The 23,669-nt window shown below is 44.4% G+C and overlaps 1 protein-coding gene across 6 annotated transcripts in view; it reads right to left on the minus strand.

The window, feature by feature from the left end:
• Positions 1 to 23,669, minus strand: part of LOC142140662 (NACHT, LRR and PYD domains-containing protein 3-like) — a 141,818-nt gene that overhangs the window by 113,908 nt on the left and 4,241 nt on the right. For all 6 annotated transcript variants that reach the window (XM_075198421.1, XM_075198418.1, XM_075198417.1 and 3 more), the window contains exon 2: positions 6,460 to 8,173. In XM_075198421.1, coding sequence (XP_075054522.1) covers positions 6,460 to 8,173 — 1,714 coding nt within the window. The remainder of the gene's footprint in view (positions 1 to 6,459; positions 8,174 to 23,669) is intronic.

Here is a 23,669-nt window from a genome sequence, read left to right on the forward strand (position 1 = left end):
TGATTTTCAACAGTTTTCCACCTCTCCCCAACACCTTCTCTCCCCAATTTCTACATTCTCCTCCCCTGATCGGGCAGTACCCCATTTTCATCAAACCCTAGCAACTGCCCTGGATCAAGTGGCTCCAGCGACACTACATACTTTGCGTAGAATTTGTTGCCAACCATGGCACACTACAGTAACACGAACTCTACAAAAACTTTCTCGCAAAGTAGAACGTCACTGGCGTAAATCTTGTACCTCTAATGATTTCATCACATAATCTGATATCTACCACTCCTATAGAAATGCTCTGGACACTGCTAAACAAACCTACTTCCAATCTCTCATGTATGCTCAGGCTTCTAACCCCAAATGTCTCTTTAACACACTTAAATCTCTTCTGAATCCTCCTGCCCCAAGTCCTCCAACTACCATCAGTGCACAGGATCTTGCTTTCTATTTCAAGGACAAAATTGATAAGATCAGACTTGAAATGATATCATCTCCCTTGACAAGCAATCAGCTCAATTCCTTTGTAGCACCCTCTGACACTCTCTCTTCATTTGATCCCACAAATGAAGAGGAAGTTTCTACTCACTTCTCATCTTCCTACTCTACCTCCTGTCCACTTGATCCCATTGCTTCACAAATTGGTATGTCCTTGTCTCCTGTGCTCATTCCCCCTCTAACTAAAATCTGTAATCTATCTCTTTCTACTGGTATTTTTCCATCACTATTCAAGCATGCAGTGATTACTTCCATTTTAAAAAAAACAGAATTCTGACCCTAACTCTCTCGTAAATTACCGCCCCATCTCTCAACTTCCATGCCCCTTCAAGCTTCTCCAGAGAATTGCCTACACTCACCTCACACACTTTCTTACAGCAAACAACCTATTGGATCCTCTTCAGTCAGGCTTTCGCTCTCAACACTCCACAGAGACTGCACTGACCAAGGTTGTCAATGATTTGATCACAGCAAAAAATAATAACCATTACTCTCTTCTAATTCTCCTGGATCTCTCTGCTGCATTTGACACTGTTGACCACTCTCTCCTCATACAAACGCTACAATCCCTAGGTCTTGAAGGCACTGTCCTATTCTGGTTCTCATACTACCTATCTCATCGCTCTTTCACTGTTAATTTATCTGGATCCACCTCGGCTCCGCTTCCTTTATCAGTTGGATTACCACGAGACTCAGTCCTAGGTCCTCTGCTATTCTCTATCTACAACACTTCTCTTGGAAAAGTAATAAGCTCCTTTGGATTTCAGTATCATCTCTATGCAGATGATATACAAATCTATCTATCCTCTCCTGATCTTTCACCATCTGTGTTGTCTCACGTTACTGACTGTCTTTCTGCCATTTCATTTTGGCTGTCTTCTCGCCAACTCAAACTCAATCTTTCAAAAACTGAATTAATAATATTCCCACCCAAAAACAGAAGCTTCCTGCCTCACATTTCTATTTCTTTTGATAACATGGGCAGCACGGTGGCGAAGTGGTAGCACTTCTGCCTCACAGCGCTGGGGTCATGAGTTCAATTCCCAACCATGGCCTTATCTGTGTGGAGTTTGTATGTTCTCCCTGTGTTTGCATGGGTTTCCTCCGGGAGTGCTCCGGTTTCCTCCCACACTCCAAAAACATAATAGTAGGTTAATTGGTTGCTATCAAAATAGACCCTAGTCTCTACCTGTCTGTCTGACTGTCTGTGTGTGAGTGTGTGTCTATATTAGGGAATTTAGACTGTAAGCTCCAATGGGGCAGGGACAGATGTGAATGAGTTCTCTGGACAGCGCTGCGGGATCAGTGGCGCTATATAAATAAATGATGATGATGATAACATGACCATAAATCACACCCCGCAAGCTCGTTGACTAGGTGTAATCCTTGACTCCCAACTGTCGTTTATTCCCCACATCAACTCTATATCTAAATCATGTTACATACACCTAAAGAACATTTCCAGAATACGCACATATCTGACACAAGACACCAAAAAAACATTAATTCATGCACGCATCATTTCCCACATCAACTATTACAATTCCCTCCTTACTGGTCTTCCCAAAGTCAGACTTGAACCCCTACAATCTATTTTGCATGCAGCGGCTAAATTGATTTTCCCTGCAATCCGTTATTCCTCTGCTGAGCCACTCTGTCAGTCTCTACATTGGCTGCCTGTATTTCAACGAATCCAATATAAAATTCTTCTACTAATATACAAGGCCATCAACAAAATTGCACCAACATACATTTCCTCACTTGTCTCAAACTATCTCCTAACTCAACACCTCTGTTCTGCACAAGATCTGCGTCTCTCTTCCACTCTCATCACATCCTCCCATTCTCGGTTACAGGACTTTTTTTGTGCTGCACCCACTTTGTGGAATTCCCTCCCACGCACAGTAAGACTTTCCTCTAGTCTTCAAACCTTCAAGCGTTCACTGAAAACCCACCTCTTCAGACAAGGTTATGATATTCCTCAACCACCATCTTAATTTCCCTAGATTACCCTATTACCATCCTCTACACTGCTAATGCAAGACAACAACCCTCTGACCAACATTGCCACACACACAGCCCACTCAATACTTTTACCTTTGCGTTCTAGCTGGTCCATTGTGCAATATGATGTAGCACATGCCCTTGTGTTTCAAACTCCCATTGTCCTATAGATTGTAAGCTTGCGAGCAGGGTTCTCTTTCCTCTCTGTCTGTATGTATTACCCAGTATTGTCTTATTAATGTTTGTTCCCAATTGTAAAGAGCTACGGAATTTGCTGGCGCTATATAAATAAATGTTGATGATGATGATGATGATGATCTGCAATAGTCAGGGATAAGATTATCAAGGAGCTGATGTTGGACCAAATGGCTGGCCCATTCCAGGAGCCTCCCATTTTAAATTTAGTAATTTTGCCTCTGGGCTGGTTCCTAAGAAGGCAGCGGGAAATTTTAGGCTGTTCCAGCACCTATCTTACCCGGCAGGGGCATCGGTTAGCGATGCTCTGGAAAGGAAGAAGTGTTCGCTCCAATATCAATCCTTTGACAGGGCTGTAAAAATGGTCAAAAAGCATGGAAAAGGGGCCCTTATGACAAAATAAGACAGTCTGCTTTTTGAATGTTACTGCTGCACCCTGACAGCTGTAGGTTGATGGGTTTTTTCAGTCTGATGGGTATTATTTAGTTAAGTGTTTGCCTATGGGCTGTTCAGTATCATGTGCATTTTTTGGAGCCTTTAGTTTCTTTTTGCAGTGGTGTTTTGAATCAAGCACAGGATGCAAATCAGTGGTGCAGATGATTTTTTTGGTGGCAGGACCAATGGAGTCAGATCAGTGTAAGACTTGGCGGTGAGAGTTGGAGAATGTGCTTCAGGATTTTGAGTATTGGAGCTGTATGGTCAAACAGGGGGCAAGCATTTAGGGTGAGAAATAAAGTGAAGTCTACTATTGCCAAGTTTATTACCTATCGTGGCAGCAGCAGAAGCAAAATCGGGTTCAAATGTGCAGGTTTTTTAGAGGAGTGATGGGGTGCACATTTAAGTTGTTGCACTTGATATGTTTACCAATGTGTAGGAGGCGCTTGGGAGTTGGTTGTTACAGGAAGTCGTAGTGGTGAGGGCTTCGGTCCCCATGGACAGGATCATGAGGGCCATGCTTGGCAGGAAAGCGGTGAGCAATGCATAGAAAGGGGGGGAGCCAGCAGGGCCAGGCAGTATCACCCTGGGAAAATGGCTGCACGCATGGTTCCAGCTTCAACGTTTGGGCAAATACGGGCGGCGTGCCAGGTTTCAGCAATTAGAGTGATTTATGCCAAGGGGCTGGTCTCAACAGGACGTTGTTGTGGTGCCTACATGGTGGGCAGAACACACCCTATTTTTCCAGATGGAACTGGAAAAATGTGGTGAATTTTATTAGCCTTGCAAGCCGCTTGTCTCCCAAATAGTTTGGAAGTGTTTTATAAAGCTGTGACTAAAATAATTTTGCCAAATACTTGTCTCAGAGTCTTTCTTTATTAGCTCACTGTGTGGGACGCCGGATGGTTGGCTTATATCCCTTATCACTATAAACACACATTATAATTTATTTTCTCTTTTTAGTAAAGTACAATATGCTGAATAACAGTCATTATGTTCTCACAGCAGATATTGATTGTTCTGTTTCTCTCTGTAATCCACTCTTAGTGTAACCCCTTGTGGTAATTACCATATATTATAGTTGCCTACTGACTCCTGAATTTTTGAGAGTTCCCCCATACTCCTGGGACAGCAGGGAGGACAGCAAGGAAACCTCCTGCATTGTCCCCTCTTCGATGGTGAAGTGTGGGGGGGGCTAAACACATCATCCTGGCCTAACAACGAGATACGCATGACCACGCCCCCATAACGGAGCTCCCTCCCAGAGATCATACTGCCAAAGATTGCAATTATCTCTATATACTGTGTCTATTGACAAGTACCCTGCACTATGGTAGATTACTCCTACTGGTGGCTCACTGTAGATGCCAGTCATTAGGGTCCATTCTATGGCACACTGGACATTCCCAGGAATACTCAGATATGACTCCAGTTGCGTAGCTAAGTACAGATTGCTGCTCATATGGGGCTATTAGGCAGGACATGAGGTGTATCAGGCTGGACACAGAGATACATTTTGCACATTGGGGCTTTTATGCTGCAGTTAGTGGGCTGTAGAACTGGCTATTGCTCTGCCATTTGGACTATTAGGATGAACGTTGTGGTTATTATGCTACACATTATGGAGTATAATCTGCACAACAGGGCTGTAAATAATACTGGTAAATGGACATGTATGTAATATGCTCAACACACGGATGCATGGGGGGCCGCATAACACACGGATGCATGGGGGCTGTAAAACACACTATTGGTAGTTGAGGAGCTGAAAAAAAAATGTTTGCCCACTAGTTAATCCTGACGCGTTTCTCCACCTCCTAGGGGGCGGTTTCACCAGAGGTTTATTACATACGGATTTTCTTCAGCTTCGTAGAAGCCAGGCAATCGTCTGAAAATAAGGTACAACAATAAGTATATTGTGGACAGTGGAATTATTTGGTTTCAAATTGTTGCCTAATGGACGGATTCTGCAATTTTCAATATTAGTGGTAGAGTATTCCCTAACGTGGATGGATTGATTTTATATCTAAGTACCTTGTATTTTGAATAGAGGCTGCATATTAAGTACTCTCTAATTTGGATTCATGTTCTAACGAACAACTGCTGTGTAATTACCAATTAAAGGGAACTGTGAATTTCACCGTTATCATCTACTTTACCTAATCTGTATATGGAATTGTCCTTGGAGGATGCAATTTGATTAAACAAGTAAATAAACTACATTTTGGTCTATATACAAAAGGAACTACTATTGAAAATCTGGAGGTTATGAAATTCTGTGGGTCCAAACATGTGCACTCACTAAAATGACTAATTAATGTGAGCTACTGGAATATTACTAGTTAAGAGGAGTCTGGATCTTTGCAATTTGTAATTTGCATTCATATTTCTTATTTGCCAAAACTAGTGAATATTTATATGTGTTATTTTATTAGAAATGCTCACTGACCCCCGTGAAGTGATTTTGGTTTTGGATCTGGATTAGCTTTGTGTTTTGTTTTTGGTTTTGGCAAAACCGCCCTTGTGGGTTTTGGTTTTGTATTTTTTAGAAAAAATCCTAAAATATGCTAAAATCACATAATTTTGCTCTTTTTTTTTGTTCCTACATTATTATTAACCTTAATACCACTAATTGTAAGTCATTTGCAGTCAATTTTGACCACCTCACAGGTCACATTATTATTTTCATACACTTTCGGACAAACACTGCAGCGACCTGGCTGGATGCTAAGTGACAGAGCAATGACACAAACACACGGCAGTTCCTAGCACATCTGGGACACATTGGCACACAGCAGTGGCAGAAAAGATAAAAAGGGGTCCACCAACCCACCGTGATGTTGGAGTTTAAAAAGGAATCCAAAACTCCGGACATGCGACTACGGCACAATGATGTTTTGCCTCGTTTTAGATTCCGAGGGCGCACGAATGTACCGACTCACGAGCCGACTCAGATCCCCTAAGTTCGGGTGGGTTCGGTTTTCAGGAAACCCATCTCTAGTTATTATATGTGAATTTTTATTTAAATTGATTTATTTTTAAATTGTTTTATATCAAATAAATTCAGGATATTTTTACATATTTTTATTTATTTCAACCAGCGCTCGTCTGCGTTTATTTTTCTATAAATTAGATTCTCTTCCTAAAGATCTGCAGTATATTATTCTGTACCTGCCATGACCGATCATCTACAAAGGGAAGTAATGTAAGTAGTATCAGATACTTATTATAGTAGCTTTAAATCTTTGTTTGATTTCCTGAACATCAACAGGCTGGGTCTAGGTGGGTTATAGGACACAAAGATACTTTGTTCTCAGTAATGTGGCAAATACTTACCAAACTTTTGAACATTTTGAAAATCCTTTAGATATAACATTCCGAGCATTTGGTCCTATTGTGAAGCCCTCAAAATCAACAAAATGTTTTATTGTACTTTGCTCCAAGCAGTAGGCTGCAGCTCGGTGATCAATGTTCTCCTGGTCCCTTTGTTCTCCAAGATGAAAACATATAATTTTCACATTAGGAAAGTGAGACATCATTCTCCCCACATAGTCCTTATCCTGTGTCTCGTAGAGGCAGCATAGTATGTCATTATGGTATTTGGATGAATTTCTCTTTAGCCATTCCTCCAAGACAGGTTTTTCTCTGAATGAAATTCTACAACCAATGCTTCTCTCAGTATCCTGAGTTTGTTTCTCATTTGAAAGGCCAAATAAGAATCGTACAGTTAATGTTAGATGTGGATGATCTTCTGATGCCCTCAGTAAATCTTTCACTTTCCTAATTTTGAAGTCAGTGAAAGGTTCTTTCACAGATTCCTCATCCAGGACATAGTACAGAGCAGCAAAGAACTCCTGCACACTCAGATGGATGAAGCTGTAGCAGGTACAGGTCTCAATGTCCCTTTGAAAGATGTTCTCATTCAGAAACACAGACTCAAGCTCTGACATAGACAGCCCATGTCTGTCAAGATCTGATTCTTCAAACAGAATTCTCCTGTTCCAAACTCCTTCAATGGCCAAAGTACACAGCTTCTTTATATATGTGATAATAGACTGGTCAGACGACCGTCCATGATACATTATTAAACCCTTTAGGTACAGCAGGTAAATGGATGTGGATGTCTTGGAATCAACCACAGATAATCCCTCTTTTAGCAGCGGTTCCATTACAGTACATACAATCCAGCAAGTTATAGGGACCACACACATGGTGAACAGAGTATCATTGCCCTTAATTGTACGAAGAGCCAGGTCTGCTTGTTTTTTGGTTTTAAAGAAATTAGAGAAATAATCTTTACGGTCTTTCCCTGTAAATCCTAGAATTTCCACATATCGAGGATATTCAGCAAAATCCGTCAACTGTGTCAATGACAATGGTCTTGTGGTGATGATTAGGGAACTTTCCCTGAGAATGGTTTTTCTAAACAAACTGTTTAGAAGTATTTCTATGGATATCTCCTGAAACGGGTCTTCAATAACCTCAGTATCATTTATTGAAGACCATCTTAATTCATCGAAACCATCAACAATAAGAAGTATTCCTTCAGAGTTATCAAAGATTGACTGCAACACTTCAGGTGGACATTTCAGTAGACAATATCTAGATAAATACCTAGCCAGGCTTATTGTACCAGTGATGGTGTTGACTTCTCTACAGCTCATGTAAAATACAAATTGAAACTTGTCTTTATACAGAATCCCAGAGGCCCAGTCCAGCATGATCTTCTGGGATGTTATAGTTTTTCCTATCCCGGCAGGTCCTTGTAACATCACAATCTTGGGAATAATTCCATCATCATTGGGATCAAAAAGAGTTTGTATAGTGATTGGAGAATACTCATGTGAAGATCTATTTGCCATAATCCGTAGATGCCTCTGCCCTGAAGATAATATCTCATGTTGTCTTTCCTCTTCATTCCGATGATTCTTGATCAGAAAAAGACTGGTGTATCCTTTCTCCAGATTTAGACCTTTCCCTAACCTTTTATCATGATGTTTAATTACATGGTATTTCCTTTTCATGTGATCGATGTATCGTGATCTGCAGTCTGCATAGATTTAAAAATATATATTAATAAATATTAAATACTAACAACACAATTTGTATATTTAGCTAATTGTCAGGAACAACCTTAATAAAGGTCATCAGATTCAATGAGGCTTTGGAGACAAATAAATGAAAACAGAGATAAAGATGTATATTTTATTTTATATTTTATGTAAGATGCATCTATGAATTTCATACGTTTAAACCTGACTGAAATCGGGGTGCAGAAATGTTTTGTGGGGCTGCACTCAAAGATAACCAGCAGGAGAGATTGTAAGTTCTATAACCATTAAATAGAGTGTGACCTTGTCTATTACTGGCCTTCTATCTCACTGTGCTACCTGGAAGCAACATCACGTCTTGTTAGCAGTATGTGTATACAGGTATGTAATGGCTGCAGATATAATACAGTAAGTGAAAGAAAAAGGAATAAAAGTGCTACTTTTACGGAAGGCACACCTAACAAATGGCTACTAGGTCTGATAAAGAGAAGGGACACTCTACACCAATTCAAATGGATCTAGAAGTGGATAGAAATCATAAGTTGACACCACACATAAGAACAAAAATGTATTGGTATACATTAAAATAATAGGTTAAAAAGCGAAATATAAAAATTTCGGAGTCTGGGGCAGGCTCAGATACTCAGAGGGGATAGATTCCCTAATGTAGTTTATTTTGTAAGAAAACTCCTAGATAATATAGTAGATGTATATCCCAATCAGAGATTTAATAAGTCAGTGCTGGCTCCAGATGTCCGTATCAATAAGAACCAAATAATTCATATTTTTTATTCGGGCTCCGTTAATATACTCCGGCTATCATGTACAGGACATACATTGTCCAGTCGTCGATCATTAATGTGCCAAGCTCATGCAGGGTATTAAATGAATGGTGCAATTGGAACCCCGGAAAATTGTTGCCGTTCATGCAGACATAAATATCATAATTTGTATAAAGTTGATTCTAGCACTAATAGGATATATATGGAAATTACCACAACTAGATCATATCAATATATCCCAATACTCAGTGATTTGAAGGTGTGCTGACGGCATCAATCACAGGTGTCGAGTTAGTGGTATAAATTACAGTCCCAATATTGTCTCTTCAGTAGAGATCATAAGGCACATACATTTATTAATCCTATATTTTATGAGGTTTACTCTCTGTAACATAAGTTTATAATACTCAGACAGTGACATATAGTCAGGGGTTAGCAGATGTATATATCTCTATCAAAAACTTAATCGATCAGTACTAGCTACGGATATCAATGTTAATAAAAACTTAATAAATAATGGTTAGTATACGCACATATCTGACACAAGACACCGCAAAAACATTAATTCATGCACTCATCATCTCCCGCATCGACTATTGCAATTCCCTCCTTACTGGTATTCCCAAAGTCAGACTTGAACCCCTACAATCTATTTTGCACGCAGCGGCTAGACTGCTTTTCCTTACAAACCTTTATTCCTCTGCTGAGCCACTCTGTCAGTCTCTACATTGGCTGCCTGTATTTAAACGAATGCAATATAAAATTCTTCTACTAACATACAAGGCCATCAACAAAATTGCACCGACATACATTTCCTCACTTGTCTCAAAATATCTCCCCACTCGACACCTCCGTTCTGCACAAGATTTACGTCTCTCCTTCACTCTCATCGCATCCTCCCATTCTCGATTACAGGATTTTTTCCGGGCTGCACCTACTTTGTGGAATTCCCTCCCTCGCACAGTAAGACTTTCCTCTAGTCTTCAATCCTTCAAGCGTTCACTGAAAACCCACCTCTTCAGACAAGGTTATAATATTCCTCAACCATCATCTTAATTTCCCTAGATTACCCTATTACCATCCTCTACACTGCTAACGCAAGACAACAACTTTCTGACCAACATTGCAACACACACAGCCCACTCAGTACTTTTACCTTTGCAATCTGGCTGGTCCATTGTGCAATATGATGTAGCACATGCCCTTGTGTTTCTAACTCCCATTGTCCTATAGATTGTAAGCTTTCGAACAGAGTTCTCTTACCTCTCTGTCTGTATGTATTACCCAGTATTGTCTTATTTATGTTTGTTCCCAATTGTAAAGTGCTACGGAATTTGCTGGCGCTATATAAATAAATGTTGATGATGTTGATGATGATGACTCCGTTAATACTTTTACGGCAATCATCTGAAAAATATGCAATCCCTGGCCGTCAGTCAGTAATATACAGAGCCCGTTCTGAGTACTGAATAAATAAATGGAAACCTCTGACCACTATTGCTATTCATACATACACAAATTCCATAGTTTTCTTAGCGCTAATAAGATTTAGTATATGGATGTAATAATAGGATTTGTGTCAGGTGCCGTCTCCGCGCTCTCCACAGGCGCCGTAGACGGACACCTTCTCTCCACAATCCACGTCCTGTTGCCTAGCATCAGAACTCTATCTCTACTCACCTGTCTGCAGCCAGCATGTCTAAACCGCCTAAATCTCCCTAACCCAATCAGGAGGCACATTAGGGTATATAAGGCAGCCTCTGACACATGTCTAGTGCCAGAGTATTGGTTCTATCCTGATCCAGCATTTAGTTTGCATTCCTGTTCCTGACCTCCTGTGTAAAGACTCCTTGGCTTGTTTGACCTCTCTTCCGGATTTCCCTTGTACTTCGCTGCCCACACTGGTATTGACCTTTGGACCATCCCTGACTACTCTTGCCTACTCTCCGTGGTACCTCGCTTCCTTGGTTTCGACTCGGCCTGTCTGACTACCCTATTCGCTGCACTGGTGACTTCCTGGGAGAACCGCGACCTGCACATCGCACGCAGCCAAGCCCAAACCTCCTTGCGGGGGTCCCTGGTGAACACTGGTGGTGTGTTAGACTCTCAGGTTAGTAGCGCTAATACCAGTCGGTGATATTCTCTGTGTAAAAGTGTGACAATTTGAAATGTATGAGAGAACATTACAGTTAATTCATATTGAAAAACCCCGATGTTTAATGATCTTAAAATATACTGATCAAGTATGTGGGCATCAATCACATGTGTCCAATTAGTGATATGCATTGCAGTCCAAATACTATCTCTCAAATGAAGACCACAGAACATATGGATTTATTAATCTTAGATTATATAAGATTTGCCACATATACCATGGATTAATGTTCCTCAGGCAGTGACGTATGGCCAGGAGTTCTGGAGTATATAAATCTAGAGTATCCGTCATAAAAGCTTTGCCTCCTAGTATAAGCAATTAACGAAACGTACGTCAGGTTTTAGAAGGAGTCTGTGTGTCATGCTCAGTAGGTAGTCTCTTCTTTAGTTAGTAATGATAGCTCTCATCAATATTCCTAAACTTAAATCGGAGATTTGTCATATATAAAGTCCCTCTATATGAACATTATTTCAAGGAATTACACTCTATCAGATGCTATAAATAGAGACGACTATAAATTATTTACACTAAAGATTTCACAGTGCGAACTCTAAATGATTTCTATTTCACCTATAAGCAAAATTAAATTCAGCTTTTATGAAGAATGCTTTAGATTTATATACTTAGGGTTAACCCCTTCTGTCTCTCCTAATACAGAAGATGCTGATCTGTCTCAATCCACCTTCTCTGCTGCTGAACCTGTGCTTCTACAAATTTGCTGTTTACTAAGAACTATGGTGTAACAAATTCCTGGTTCACAGGTGGTCCACGCCTCCAGAATAGCAAACAAATTGTGTTTCTACTGTGCCAGCAATGTACACTTCTTACAGGACTGTCCTCTCCGCAGACCACGACAGCCTACTGATCCATCCTCTGTTGTTTTCTCTCCGCATTCCGGATTTGTTTACGGATCACCATTTCTGTTCTCTGGGATGAGGCCCAATCTGCTAACTCCATCTGCCTGTCCTGGGGCGCCAGCTCCATCCACCTGTCCTGGGGCGCCATCTCCACCTGCCTGTCCTGGGGCGCCAGCTCCACCCGCCTTCCCTGGGGTGCCAGCTCCACCCGCCTTTCCTGGGGCGCCAGCTCCACCCGCCTGTTTGGAGGTCCCAGCCTCTGTCTCCTGTCCCGAGGTCCCATCATCTGCCTCCAGCTCCGAGGTCCCATCATCTGCCTCCAGCTCCGAGGTGTCATCATCTGCCTCCAGCATTGAGGTGTCATCATCTGCCTCCAGCTTGGAGTCTGCTGCTACTGTATCTGGTCCCGAGTCTCCTGCCACTGTGTCCAGTCCCGAGTCTCCTTCCACAGTGTCCATTCCCGAGTCTCCTGCCACGGTGTCCGGTCCCAAGTCTCCTGCCACGGTGTCCAGTCCTGACTCTTTAGCTGCTGTCTCTGTTCCTGAGTTGCAGCCTGCTCCAGAGAGGGCCCTGTTCCTCCAGTCCTCTCCTGAAACTTTCCAGGTGGTTCAGCCCGAGTTGCCATTCCATGCGGTTCAGCCCGAGTTATCACTTGGTGCTGTCTGCTCTGAGGCTTCTCACAGTGTTGTCTGCTCTGAGGCTTCTCACGGTGCTGTCTGCCCAGAGGCTTCTCACAATACTGACCCCTCCAAGTCTGCAGCCCAGTCCGGTCCTGCTGCCAAGTCTGCCGCCCAGTCCGGTCCTGCTGCCAAGTCTGCCGCCCAGTCCGGTCCTGCTGCCAAGTCTGCCGCCCAGTCCGGTCCTGCTGCCAAGCCCGCCACAATGTCTGAGCCATCCATTTGCGAGGGTGCCAAGTCTGACCCGTCACTTTGCTTTGAGGTGTCCCTTTTCCAACTTAGTGCCCTTTAGAAGTTTTCCGCTTCATATATTCCCTCCATACCTAGCCTTGTTAGTTAATGACCCTAAAAGACAGGTACTCTTTCTTATATCACATTTTAGAGGAGAGGCTTTGGAATGGGTAAACCCATTTATTGAGAGGGATCAACCCATCCTATCGCACTTGCAATCCTTTATTGAGGCGGTAATTAACAAGTTTTCACCATCTCCTGCAGTTCCATCTTGTGGGTTTCTGGTGTATTCGGCAACACTACGCAGCTGAACAGTCCTAGAACTACCTTTGTGCTCCACACAGTTGGCTCAGGTCCCAATTCCAAGGAAGTCCCGTAAAAGGGGAGGACGTAAAAAGAAAGGAGGTTCTGCAGTGCTTCAACTTCCATCTGGCATGGTCTCCTTTGCCTCTCCGTCCCATGGACGAGGACTTTTCTGCCGGGCCCCCCCATTCTGGACTATGATTCAGATGAATTTACACATTTTTGGTAAACGGGCGCCTGGAATCCATCCTGGGGGAGGGGGGGGGGGTACTGTCAGGATCTGCCTGCAAGCTTATGCATTGCATGCTGCTTTGCCTGGCAGCTCCTGCCTTTTGAGCCTATTGTTGTATTTATATTGGCAGTACCTCTATTCACCAGGGGTGCTGCTATTGTGCCTTACTTGTTTGTATCAGGGGTTAACCTGCTCTGTAATTATCCCTTGCACCTGGGTGTGTCCCTTCTTTAACCTGTCACTCCCAACATACATTGCTGGTTATTGTTGTTACATGCTGCTGTGTTTCCTTTCCGCTGCACTTGTGGTTTACCTGCTATCTGGGATCTCTCCATATCACCGCTGCATCAGCCATCTACCTGGTATTTATTTCTGCATTTTCCAGTATGCTCATTATTACACCATCAGGTTGTACTTATAGCAATAAACATTGTGTGTTTTCACCTCATTCCTGGCTCCTGAGCTGTATTTTGCATTGAACCGTGACAGTGCTGTTTGCACAGATTACACATTAGAGAAGGTGGGTGGAGACAAATCACCTGCTTCTGCATTAGGAGAGACAGAATCTGACAGTCTCCTGAGAGGGTCCACAAGTAAAGTGGAAAATTTAGCAAGCTGAGAACGTAGCAAGATAATGTCCATATGTAAAGACTGCAACAATGGCAATTCCAAGATTAGTGAAACAGACATGTTGCAAAAAAACAATGAAAAATGAATTGCAGAAAAAGGTACCAGAATAAAAATCTTTCACACGACTCTTAAGCTGTTTTTTTTATTGGCTGGTTATACTGTCACGGTTCAATGCAGGAATACAGCTAAGGAGCCACGAATATGGTGAAAAACACTCAAAGTTTATTTGCTGAAGAGTACAAAACAGAAGGAGTAATAATGAGCTTGCAGTAAATACCAGGTACACGGCTGATGCAGGTAAGCAGCAGTTATGGAGAGATCCCAAGCAGCAAGTAAACCAGGAGCACAGCAGAAGGAAGCAACAACAATAACCAGCAATGTATGCTGGGAGTGACAGGTATAAGAAAGGACACACCCAGGTGCAAGGGATAATTAGTGAGCAGGTTATCCCCTAATGCAAACAAGAAGGCACAATAGCAGAACCTCTGGTGAATGGAGATACTGCCACAATATATAATAGTAATAATGTACAAAAAGACAGGATCTGCTAAGCAAAGCAGCATGCAATGCATAGGGCTTGCAAGCAGGTCCTGACAAGAAATCAGCGATAAATAGGTCAAAGTTTAAGAAAATAGGGCTAGGGAAGCAGGACAAGAGGTACAGAGGATGATGAAATAGTAGAAGGAGCACAGAAGGAAAGAGGGTCTGCTCCTGAGAGCTTACATCCTAAAGGGAAGGGGGAGACCCAAATAGGGTGGTACTAACTGGGGGAGAGAGCCAGGACAAGGGAGTTAGGAGGAGGACTGATAGACTTGAATAAAGAAATTGTCACGGGCACTAGGAGTCTTTACCCAGGGATCACCAGGTGATAGGCTTACCAGAGCAGTATAGGTGGTAATATGGTACTCTGGTAGCAGGGTGATCACGGAACAGGAAATAGCAGATGATGAGATGCTCAGGAAAGTCTATGACTAGCAGCACTGGTAATATGGAGGTAGTAATACACGAGGAACTGTATGGACAAAGGACACGTGAAGGTAGTCAGTGGTCTGCGGTAGCAAGTTGTACCACTGCTATAGTGAGGAGGAATGTCCAACAGAAACGAGGAGGTGATGAGAGTCAGCGGTCTGCGGATAGCAAGTTGTACCGCTGTCTGAGTGAAGGAATGGAATCCAAGTGGAGGTATCTGGGGAGTCAGTGGTCTGCGTTAGCAAGTTGTACCACTACTATGTGAGAGGATACTGGAACAGGTGACACAGGAAACAGGGATCAGTGGTCTGCCTCTAGCAAGTTGTACCACTGAATATATATGTGAGGAGGAGCACGGGGAGAGACTGCAATACAGGAGATACACGGGAACCTTAAACTTGATCCACAATAATATGCACAATATATAAATGACTGAACAGCACTGCAATAATAGAAAGTCACTTGAGGTAATCCGGCAAAAGATAACACAGTCAATGATGGCAATAGACTCAGCGGATAGCAAACTCCAGAGGAGAACCAACACAGTCCAGCAAGATATGCAATACACCAGCACAGTCAATGAGAAGTATGCATACCGTGGTTCAGAAGCAGGCTGTCAGACAGGAGTGCAGAGATACCTGAACGGCTGGAGGCCGGCAGGATGCGAAGTCCCTGGATGGGTGAAGCGGTAGTCAAGTAGGTGCAGCGCACAGGTAGGTAGACCAGCAGGGGAACAAATACTCAGGAAGCAGTAGTATGTAGAACTGGACTCCTGGAGGACCCTGAAGAGTAGCGATGGTCTAGCTGAGAAGAAAGTAGTGAGGCGCAGATCCGATGCTGACAGGCGGGTAGAGACCATCGGGAACACAGGAAAGCATGGAGAGCGGATCAGCTGTTGAAGGACGAGTAGGGCTGCGGAGTAGCAGCAGCAGGACTCTGCAGATACACGGCGGTAGCCAATAGCAACCAGCAGGTGCAGTAACGATGGAACACGGGAGAGCAGAGCTGAGCTGGAACTGTTGATCACGGAGAGTAGCGGGTAGGAATAGTTGTAGCAGTCTCGAGGAAACACGGGAGAGTTGAGATGAGCTGAAGACTGAAGCGCACAGAGGCAGCGGATAGGAATCAGCCAAACAGTCACGATGAAACACAGACGAGTTGAAGGTTGAAGACTGTAGTGCACGGAGGCAGCAGATAGGAATCAGCTAACAGTCACGATCATGCACAGGTGAGTTGAGGTAGATTGAAGACTGTAGTGCACGGAGGCAGCGGATAGGAATCAGCTAACAGTCACGATGATACACAGGAGGGTAGAAGTGGTATGGGAACCACAGGAGTAGAAGTGGTTTGGAAACCACAGAGGTAGAAGTGGTTTGGAAACCACAGGAATCAGCAGCGCTGAATACACGAGGAAACACAGGAACACCTTCAGAGACTCATGGGGAATGAGACTCCAAGATCAGGCCACGTGGTATTGACCACAGGTGCTTAATATAGGGAGTGTTGCCTGATCTGCCAATTAAGTTAAAGGGACATGTACTGAAGGGTTTGAAAGGGCTGCGCATGCGCAGACCCTCAGGATGGAGGACGGTTCCTAAATGTCCGGGAAGAAGCACTCACAGTCCGGTGAGTGACAGTACCCCCCCTTTTAAAGGTGGGCACAGAACGCCTGGAACCGGGCTTGTCCGGATTTTTGGAATAAAACTTCTTCAGAAGAGCTGGGGCGTTGAGATCTTCAGCTTTGATCCATGAACGCTCTTCAGGACCAAAGCCCTTCTAATGAACGAGGAAACGGAGAACTCCTCGCGAACTTTTTGCATCCAATACCTCAGTAATCTCGAAATCTTCCTCCTGATGAACTTGAACTGGCTGAGGTGCTGAAGGAGGAGTCGAGAAACGGTTGATGATGAGAGGTTTGAGCAAGGACACATGGAAGGCATTGGAAATACGAAGATTCTTAGGGAGTAGAAGTTTAACACACACTGGATTGATTACTTGAATGATCCTATATGGACCAATAAAACGAGGAGCGAATTTCATAGATGGGACCTTCAAACGAATATTTTTGGTAGATAACCAGACACGATCTCCAATTTTTAGTGGTGGAATAGCCCACCTCTTCTTATCTGCGAAAGACTTATATTTGTTAGATGTCTTCTTTAAACAGGTTTTGACCTGAGACCAGATATTTTTGAAGGTCTGACAAGCAGTCTCTACAGCAGGAACTTGGGTGGGAGGGAGGGCAGGAAATTCCGGAAAAGACGGATGGTGACCGTAGACCACAAAGAATGGAGTTTTGGATGATGACTCATGGTACATGTTGTTATGGGCGAATTCAGCCCAAGGAAGCAATTCTACCCAATTGTCTTGATTGGCTAATGAGAACATCCTTATAAAGGTCTCGAGATCTTGATTGACCCGTTCAGTTTGTCCGTTAGATTGCGGATGGTAAGAAGATGAGAGTGCTAATCGTATGCCCAAGGTTTTACAAAGGGCCCGCCAGAATCTGGAAACGAATTGTACTCCTCTATCTGACACAATCTCAGACGGACATCCATGGATACGAAAGATTTCTTTAACGAAATGTTCAGCCAGAGTAGACGAGGAAGGCAAACCAGACAAAGGGACAAAATGAGCCATCTTCGAAAATCTGTCTACCACTACCCAAATAGTATTATAATTCTTACTAGGTGGCAAATCAGTAACGAAATCCATACTAATATGGGTCCAGGGCTTGGACGGAATGGGTAGTGGTCGCAGCAACCCTGCTGGAGTTCTGCGGGAGGATTTAAACTGAGAACATAAATCACAGGAAGCAATGAACTCTTTGACGTCTCTCCTCATCGAAGGCCACCAGTAACTTCGAGAGAGAATCTCAAAGGTCTTGCGTTCACCAGCATGTCCAGAAAAACGAGAGGCATGGAACCACGAAAGGATTTTCCTCCTCAGAGTAGGAGGCACGAGGGTCTTCCCAAATGGTAGCATTTTGGTGGACGAAGCAGCCAGCGAGATACATTTGGGGTCTAGAATAGAATGGTTGGGAACCTCTTCAACGTCAGAAGACGTCACAAAAGCTCGAGATAGAGCGTCAGCTTTTTTGTTCTTGGCAGCTGGTTTGAAGGTTATAATTAATTCAAAACGGGAAAAGAAAAAAGAGACCATCTTGCTTGACGAGGATTCAAGCATTGGGCAGATTGTAGATATGACAGGTTCTTATGATCCGTGAAAATCGTCACCGGATGGCGAGCTCCTTCCAATAAGTATCTCCACTCCTCTAATGCAACTTTGATAGCCAGCAACTCCTTGTCCCCGATCGTATAATTTTTCTCTGCAGGCAGGAGGCCCCGAGAGTAGAAGGCACAAGGATGGAATTTTTGTTGCTCCGAGCGTTGGGAGAGAATGGCTCCTAAGCCCGCATTAGAGGCATCTACTTCTAGGAAGAAGGGAAGTGTCACATCAGGCTGTCGAAGAATGGGAGCAGAGGAGAAGGACTCTTTAAGAATTTGAAAGGCTTGGAGAGCCTCAGATGACCATTGCTTAGTATTAGCCCCTTTACGAGTCAGGGCCACAATAGGAGATGCAATGGATGAGAAGTCTTGAATGAAGCGTCTATAGTAATTGGCGAAACCTAAAAAACGCTGGATAGCACGAAGAGTAGTTGGCTGGGGCCAATGTAATACAGCATTTACCTTGTCTGGATCCATCTTCAGGCCAACTCCGGAAACTATATACCCCAAGAATGGAATCTGGGGCAACTCGAATGAACATTTTTCTAATTTACAGAACAATGAATTTTTCCGGAGTCTGGAGAGGACCTCTGCCACATGTTGGTGATGAGAAGGCAGGTCCTGTGAAAAGATCAATATGTCGTCCAGGTAGACAACGACACATACATATAATAAGTCCCGAAAGATCTCATTAATGAAGCCTTGGAAAACAGCGGGGGCATTGCACAACCCGAAAGGCATTACTAGATATTCATAATGCCCATCTCTGGTGTTGAACGCTGTCTTCCATTCGTCACCGGAACGGATTCTAATTAAATTGTAGGCACCACGAAGATCCAACTTGGTAAAGATCCGAGCTCCCTTGATGCGATCAAATAACTCAGTGATCAGCGGAATGGGATACCGATTCTTAATAGTAATGGCGTTGAGTCCACGAAAATCTATGCAGGGGCGTAGTGATCCATCCTTCTTTTTAACGAAGAAGAACCCGGCTCCAGCGGGAGAGGTGGAAGGTCGAATAAACCCTCGCTGAAGATTCTCCTGTATGTACTCAGATGTGGCTTGAGTTTCAGGTAACGAAAGTGGATAGACCCGACCCCTGGGAGGAGTCTTGCCAGGTAGAAGATCGATCGGACAATCCCAAGAACGATGAGGAGGAAGACGTTCAGACTGAGCTTTATCAAACACATCGGCAAATGAAGCATACTGAGGAGGGAGTCCCGGTGAGGAAGACGAGATGGAAGATTGCTGTACTTTAAGAGGAATGACTTGGGAAAGGCAACGATGATGACATTCAGCTCCCCAAGACGTAACTTGAGGAGTGCGCCAGTCAATCTGGGGAGAGTGACACTGAAGCCATGGAAGGCCTAAGACAATCACGATCATGCACAGGTGAGTTGATGTAGATTGAAGACTGTAGTGCACGGAGGCAGCGGATAGGAATCAGCTAACAGTCACGATGATACACAGGAGGGTAGAAGTGGTATGGGAACCACAGGAGTAGAAGTGGTTTGGAAACCACAGAGGTAGAAGTGGTTTGGAAACCACAGGAATCAGCAGCGCTGAATACACGAGGAAACACAGGAACACCTTCAGAGACTCATGGGGAATGAGACTCCAAGATCAGGCCACGTGGTATTGACCACAGGTGCTTAATATAGGGAGTGTTGCCTGATCTGCCAATTAAGTTAAAGGGACATGTACTGAAGGGTTTGAAAGGGCTGCGCATGCGCAGACCCTCAGGATGGAGGACGGCCACGGTTCCTAAATGTCCGGGAAGAAGCACTCACAGTCCGGTGAGTGACAGAAATGAGTATTAAGGGCACACTTAAAGCCTTTGAGAGTAGATGCTAACCTGATGGAACGTGAAAGATCATTCCACAGCTGGGAAGCAGCCAGGGCAAAGTCCTGGAGACGGGAGTGAGAAGAGGTGATCAGTGAAGCAGTGAAGTGGCAGTCACAGGCAGAGTGGAGGGGGTGGCTAGGAGTGTAGCTAGAGATGAGATTGGCCATGTAGGGAGAGGAGGATTGATTAAGAGCTTTAAAGGTGAGAGTGAGGAGTTTAAATTTAATTCTGTAGGCCATGGGAAGCCAATGTCGTGACTGTTGGAGGTAGACAACAGAGATAGAGCGGTATCAGTATCGAAGGCAGCAGAGAGGTCAAGAAGGGAGTAGTGTATTTTGGATTTAGCGAGCAGGAGGTCATTAATGACCTTAGTAAGGGGTGTTTCAGTAAAGTGGAGGGGGTGAAAACCGGATTGGAGCCAACAAAGAGTGAGTGTGAAGAGAGAAAGGAGGTGAGACGGTTGTAGACAACCCATTCAAGGAGTTTGGAGGCAAAAAGAAGAAGCGAAATAGGGCGGTAATTAGAGAGAGAGGCAGGATTAAGGGACGGTTTCTTGAGTATGGGGGAGACAAGAGCATGTTTAAAAAAAGGAGAGGAAGATTCCAGAGGAGAGGGATAGGTTGAGGAGGTGGGCAAGGTGGGAGCAGGCTTCAAGAGAGAGGGATCAGAGAAGGTGGGAGGGAATTGGGTCCTGTGGGCAAGTGGAGTCGGGTGAGGAAAAGAGAAGGGTATGGACTTCATCTGCAGATACCGGAGTGAAGGAAGAGAAGGAGGGTGGGCTAGCAAAAGGGGAGGGGATAAAGGAGATATCAGTTGCAGTGGAGGGTGGGAAGGGGGACAAAGTGGGCAGGGAGGAGGGTGGGGTAAGAAGGGACTGCTGGGAGAGGTCACAACGTTAAGACTCAATCTTGGAGGTAAAGTGGTTAGCAAAGTCGACAGTAGAGAGAGTGGGGGAGGGGGAGGGGAGGGGAGAGGAGGGAGTTGAAGGTGGAAAAAAGCTGACGGTGGTTGGAGGATTGGGAAGAAATGAGACCTTTAAAGAAGGATTGTTTAGAGAGCGACAGGGCCGAACTATAAGAGGCAAGTATGAACTTGAGTGGAGGAAGTCAGCATGAGTGCGTGACTTTCTCCAGAGCCATTCTGCTCTGCAGGAGCATTTTTGAAGATAGCGGGTAAGATTTGAGTGCCATGGTTGCGGTTGGAACCGACAAGCTTGATGGTCACAGCCGGGGCGACAGAGTCAAGTGCAGTGGTAACAGTGCGATTGTAAAAGGGGACAGCCTCATCCAGGCAAGAAAGAGTGGTTATGGTGGAGAGGAGCGAGCCCGGGGAGGAGGAGAAAGTGGTAGGATCAACTGTGTCAAGATTGCGCCTGGTGAGAGTAACCTTGGGGATGGGGACAGTGAGAGGGGTGGAGAGATGATAAAAGAGAAGAGATAGTGGTCCAAGAGAGGAAAAGGTGAATTAATGAGGTCGGAGACAGTACCGAGGTGTGAAAAAAACAGATCAAGGGATTGGCCACTGCAGGAGGAGGGAGAGGAAGTCCATTGAGAGAAAACAAGAAAGGAGGAGAGAGAGAGAAGTTTGGAAGCAGCAGGGTCTGAGGGATTGTCTATAGGGATATTAAAGTCCCCCAAGATGAGGGAGGGAAGGTCAGAGGAGAGAAAGTGAAGGAGCCAGGTGGCAAAGTGATCAAGGAATTGGAAGACAGGACCGGGAGGATGGTAGATAACAGCAATACAGAGGTGGACTGGGTGGAATAGGCTGATAGAGTGAACCTCAAGAGGAAAAAGAGAGGGAGGGTTCAGGGGGAAGAACCCAAAAAGAGCAGCAGGAGGAGAGAAGTAGGCCGATGCCACCACCTTGCCAGTCCCCAGGTCTGAATGTGTGGGAGAAGGACAAGCATCCAAAAGAGAGAGCAGCAGGAAAGGTAGTGTCCTCAGGGGATAGCCAGGTTTCAGTGATGGCAAGCAGGTTGAAGGATCTAGAGATAAAGAGATCATGGATAGAGGTCAATTTGTTAAAAACTGACCTGGCATTCCAGAGAATAGAGGAAGAGAGGGAAGAGGAGAGATGTGGATGAGATTGTTGGGGTTGCTCGACTGCAAGGATGAGTATGATATGGAGCGAGGGGCATGACAGGGAGAGAGGTTTGGAATTGGACGAGAAGCAGAAATAAGAGGGGATTTGTCAACAGACAGGAGACGAGGGACAGGGGAGCAAGAGGTGGAGGGGGAGTGGAGATGAGGCAGATAAGGGGGTTTATGAATGGGAGAGGCAGGAGGTAGGAGAGACTTGAGGAAATAGATTACCTGGGGGTTAAGAGAGGGAGGTGTAAAGTAGGAGCAGACTGACGCTGAGAGAACAGCAGCGAAGGGGACAAGAGAGAAAGAGTGTGAGTGGGGAAAGGAGGAGAGAGGGAAAGATGGTGGAGGGGGCAGCGAGTTAGATCAGGGGCACAGAAGAGAAGAGTGAAATAGGGACGGGGATGGGAAGGGAGTGAGGGGAGGAAGAGTATGGAAAGGTTGAGCAAGGGAAGCAGGGGGGGGGGGGGTAGAGGGAGAGGACAGAAGTGAGAGAGGAGCAAATCATGATAAAGCTAGAGAAGGTGTGGAATAGACAGTTGAAAGTAGTACAAAAATTACGGATGGCAAGGGCTAACAAGTGAAGTCAGGAAATGGTGAGAGCAGGAAAGGTGAGTGAACCATAGAGAGCAGCGGTAGAAGGAGATAAAAGAGAAGGAAAAGATGTAAAGTATGAGCTAGGGAATAGGAAGCAGTGAGGACAGTAGAGACAGGGGCGGATCCTGCAAATTGTTTTACCCGGGGCGATTTAGGTGGGGGGGATTTAGGCCCCACCCCCTTTTTGACTTTTGAGGCTTTCAGCGGCTGCACACTATGTGCAGGTCCGCTCGGCAGTGACAAGTAGGGAGAGTGTGCTGCCCGGCTGCTCTGATTGTATTTAAAACACATTTAGAGCAGCCGGGCAGCACGCTGTCCCTGCCTGTCACTGCCGAACGGACCCGCCACTGAGTAGAGATACCAGATGGGTGTGTTAAGAAAAGCAGTTAGATTAGACAGTGACTTTAGGCATGATAGGAAGGCAATTGTATAACATAAGGCATAATAAAAGGTGCACTAAGCTGGTTATGTAAATCCACAGGACAAGAGGGAGCCAGTTAAAAATACAAGCTAAGTGGAGCAACAGTGCGGTTTAAAAGTGGGAATACAAGCAGCAAAAGTGGAATCAGCGAGTGCTATTAAAACTTCAGCAGCCAAAGATGAGTTTAAAAAATAGATCAGCAGGGAGAGTCCAGGCAGTTGACAATGCAGGTGGTGGAGGATATCAGTGCTCACGGTTGATTGTGGATTGTTGTCCTCATGTAACAGTGTTTACAGGTAAAAGTTTCCCCTCCTGTTCTCCTCTTGTATATCTCTAACAATACTAACTAAATTAGTTAATACACTTGTAAAAATCCTCACTTAGAAGAATCCTCAAGGGCTTAAACAGCCTTAGACTGCTGTTTAAATAGGTTCAAATAGCCATGTGACCACTTTCATGAATGAATCCCCACTAATCACAAACT

The sequence above is a fragment of the Mixophyes fleayi genome, chromosome 2 (genome assembly GCF_038048845.1).
Source record: "Mixophyes fleayi isolate aMixFle1 chromosome 2, aMixFle1.hap1, whole genome shotgun sequence".
In the NCBI taxonomy this organism is placed as follows: Eukaryota; Metazoa; Chordata; class Amphibia; order Anura; family Limnodynastidae; genus Mixophyes; species Mixophyes fleayi.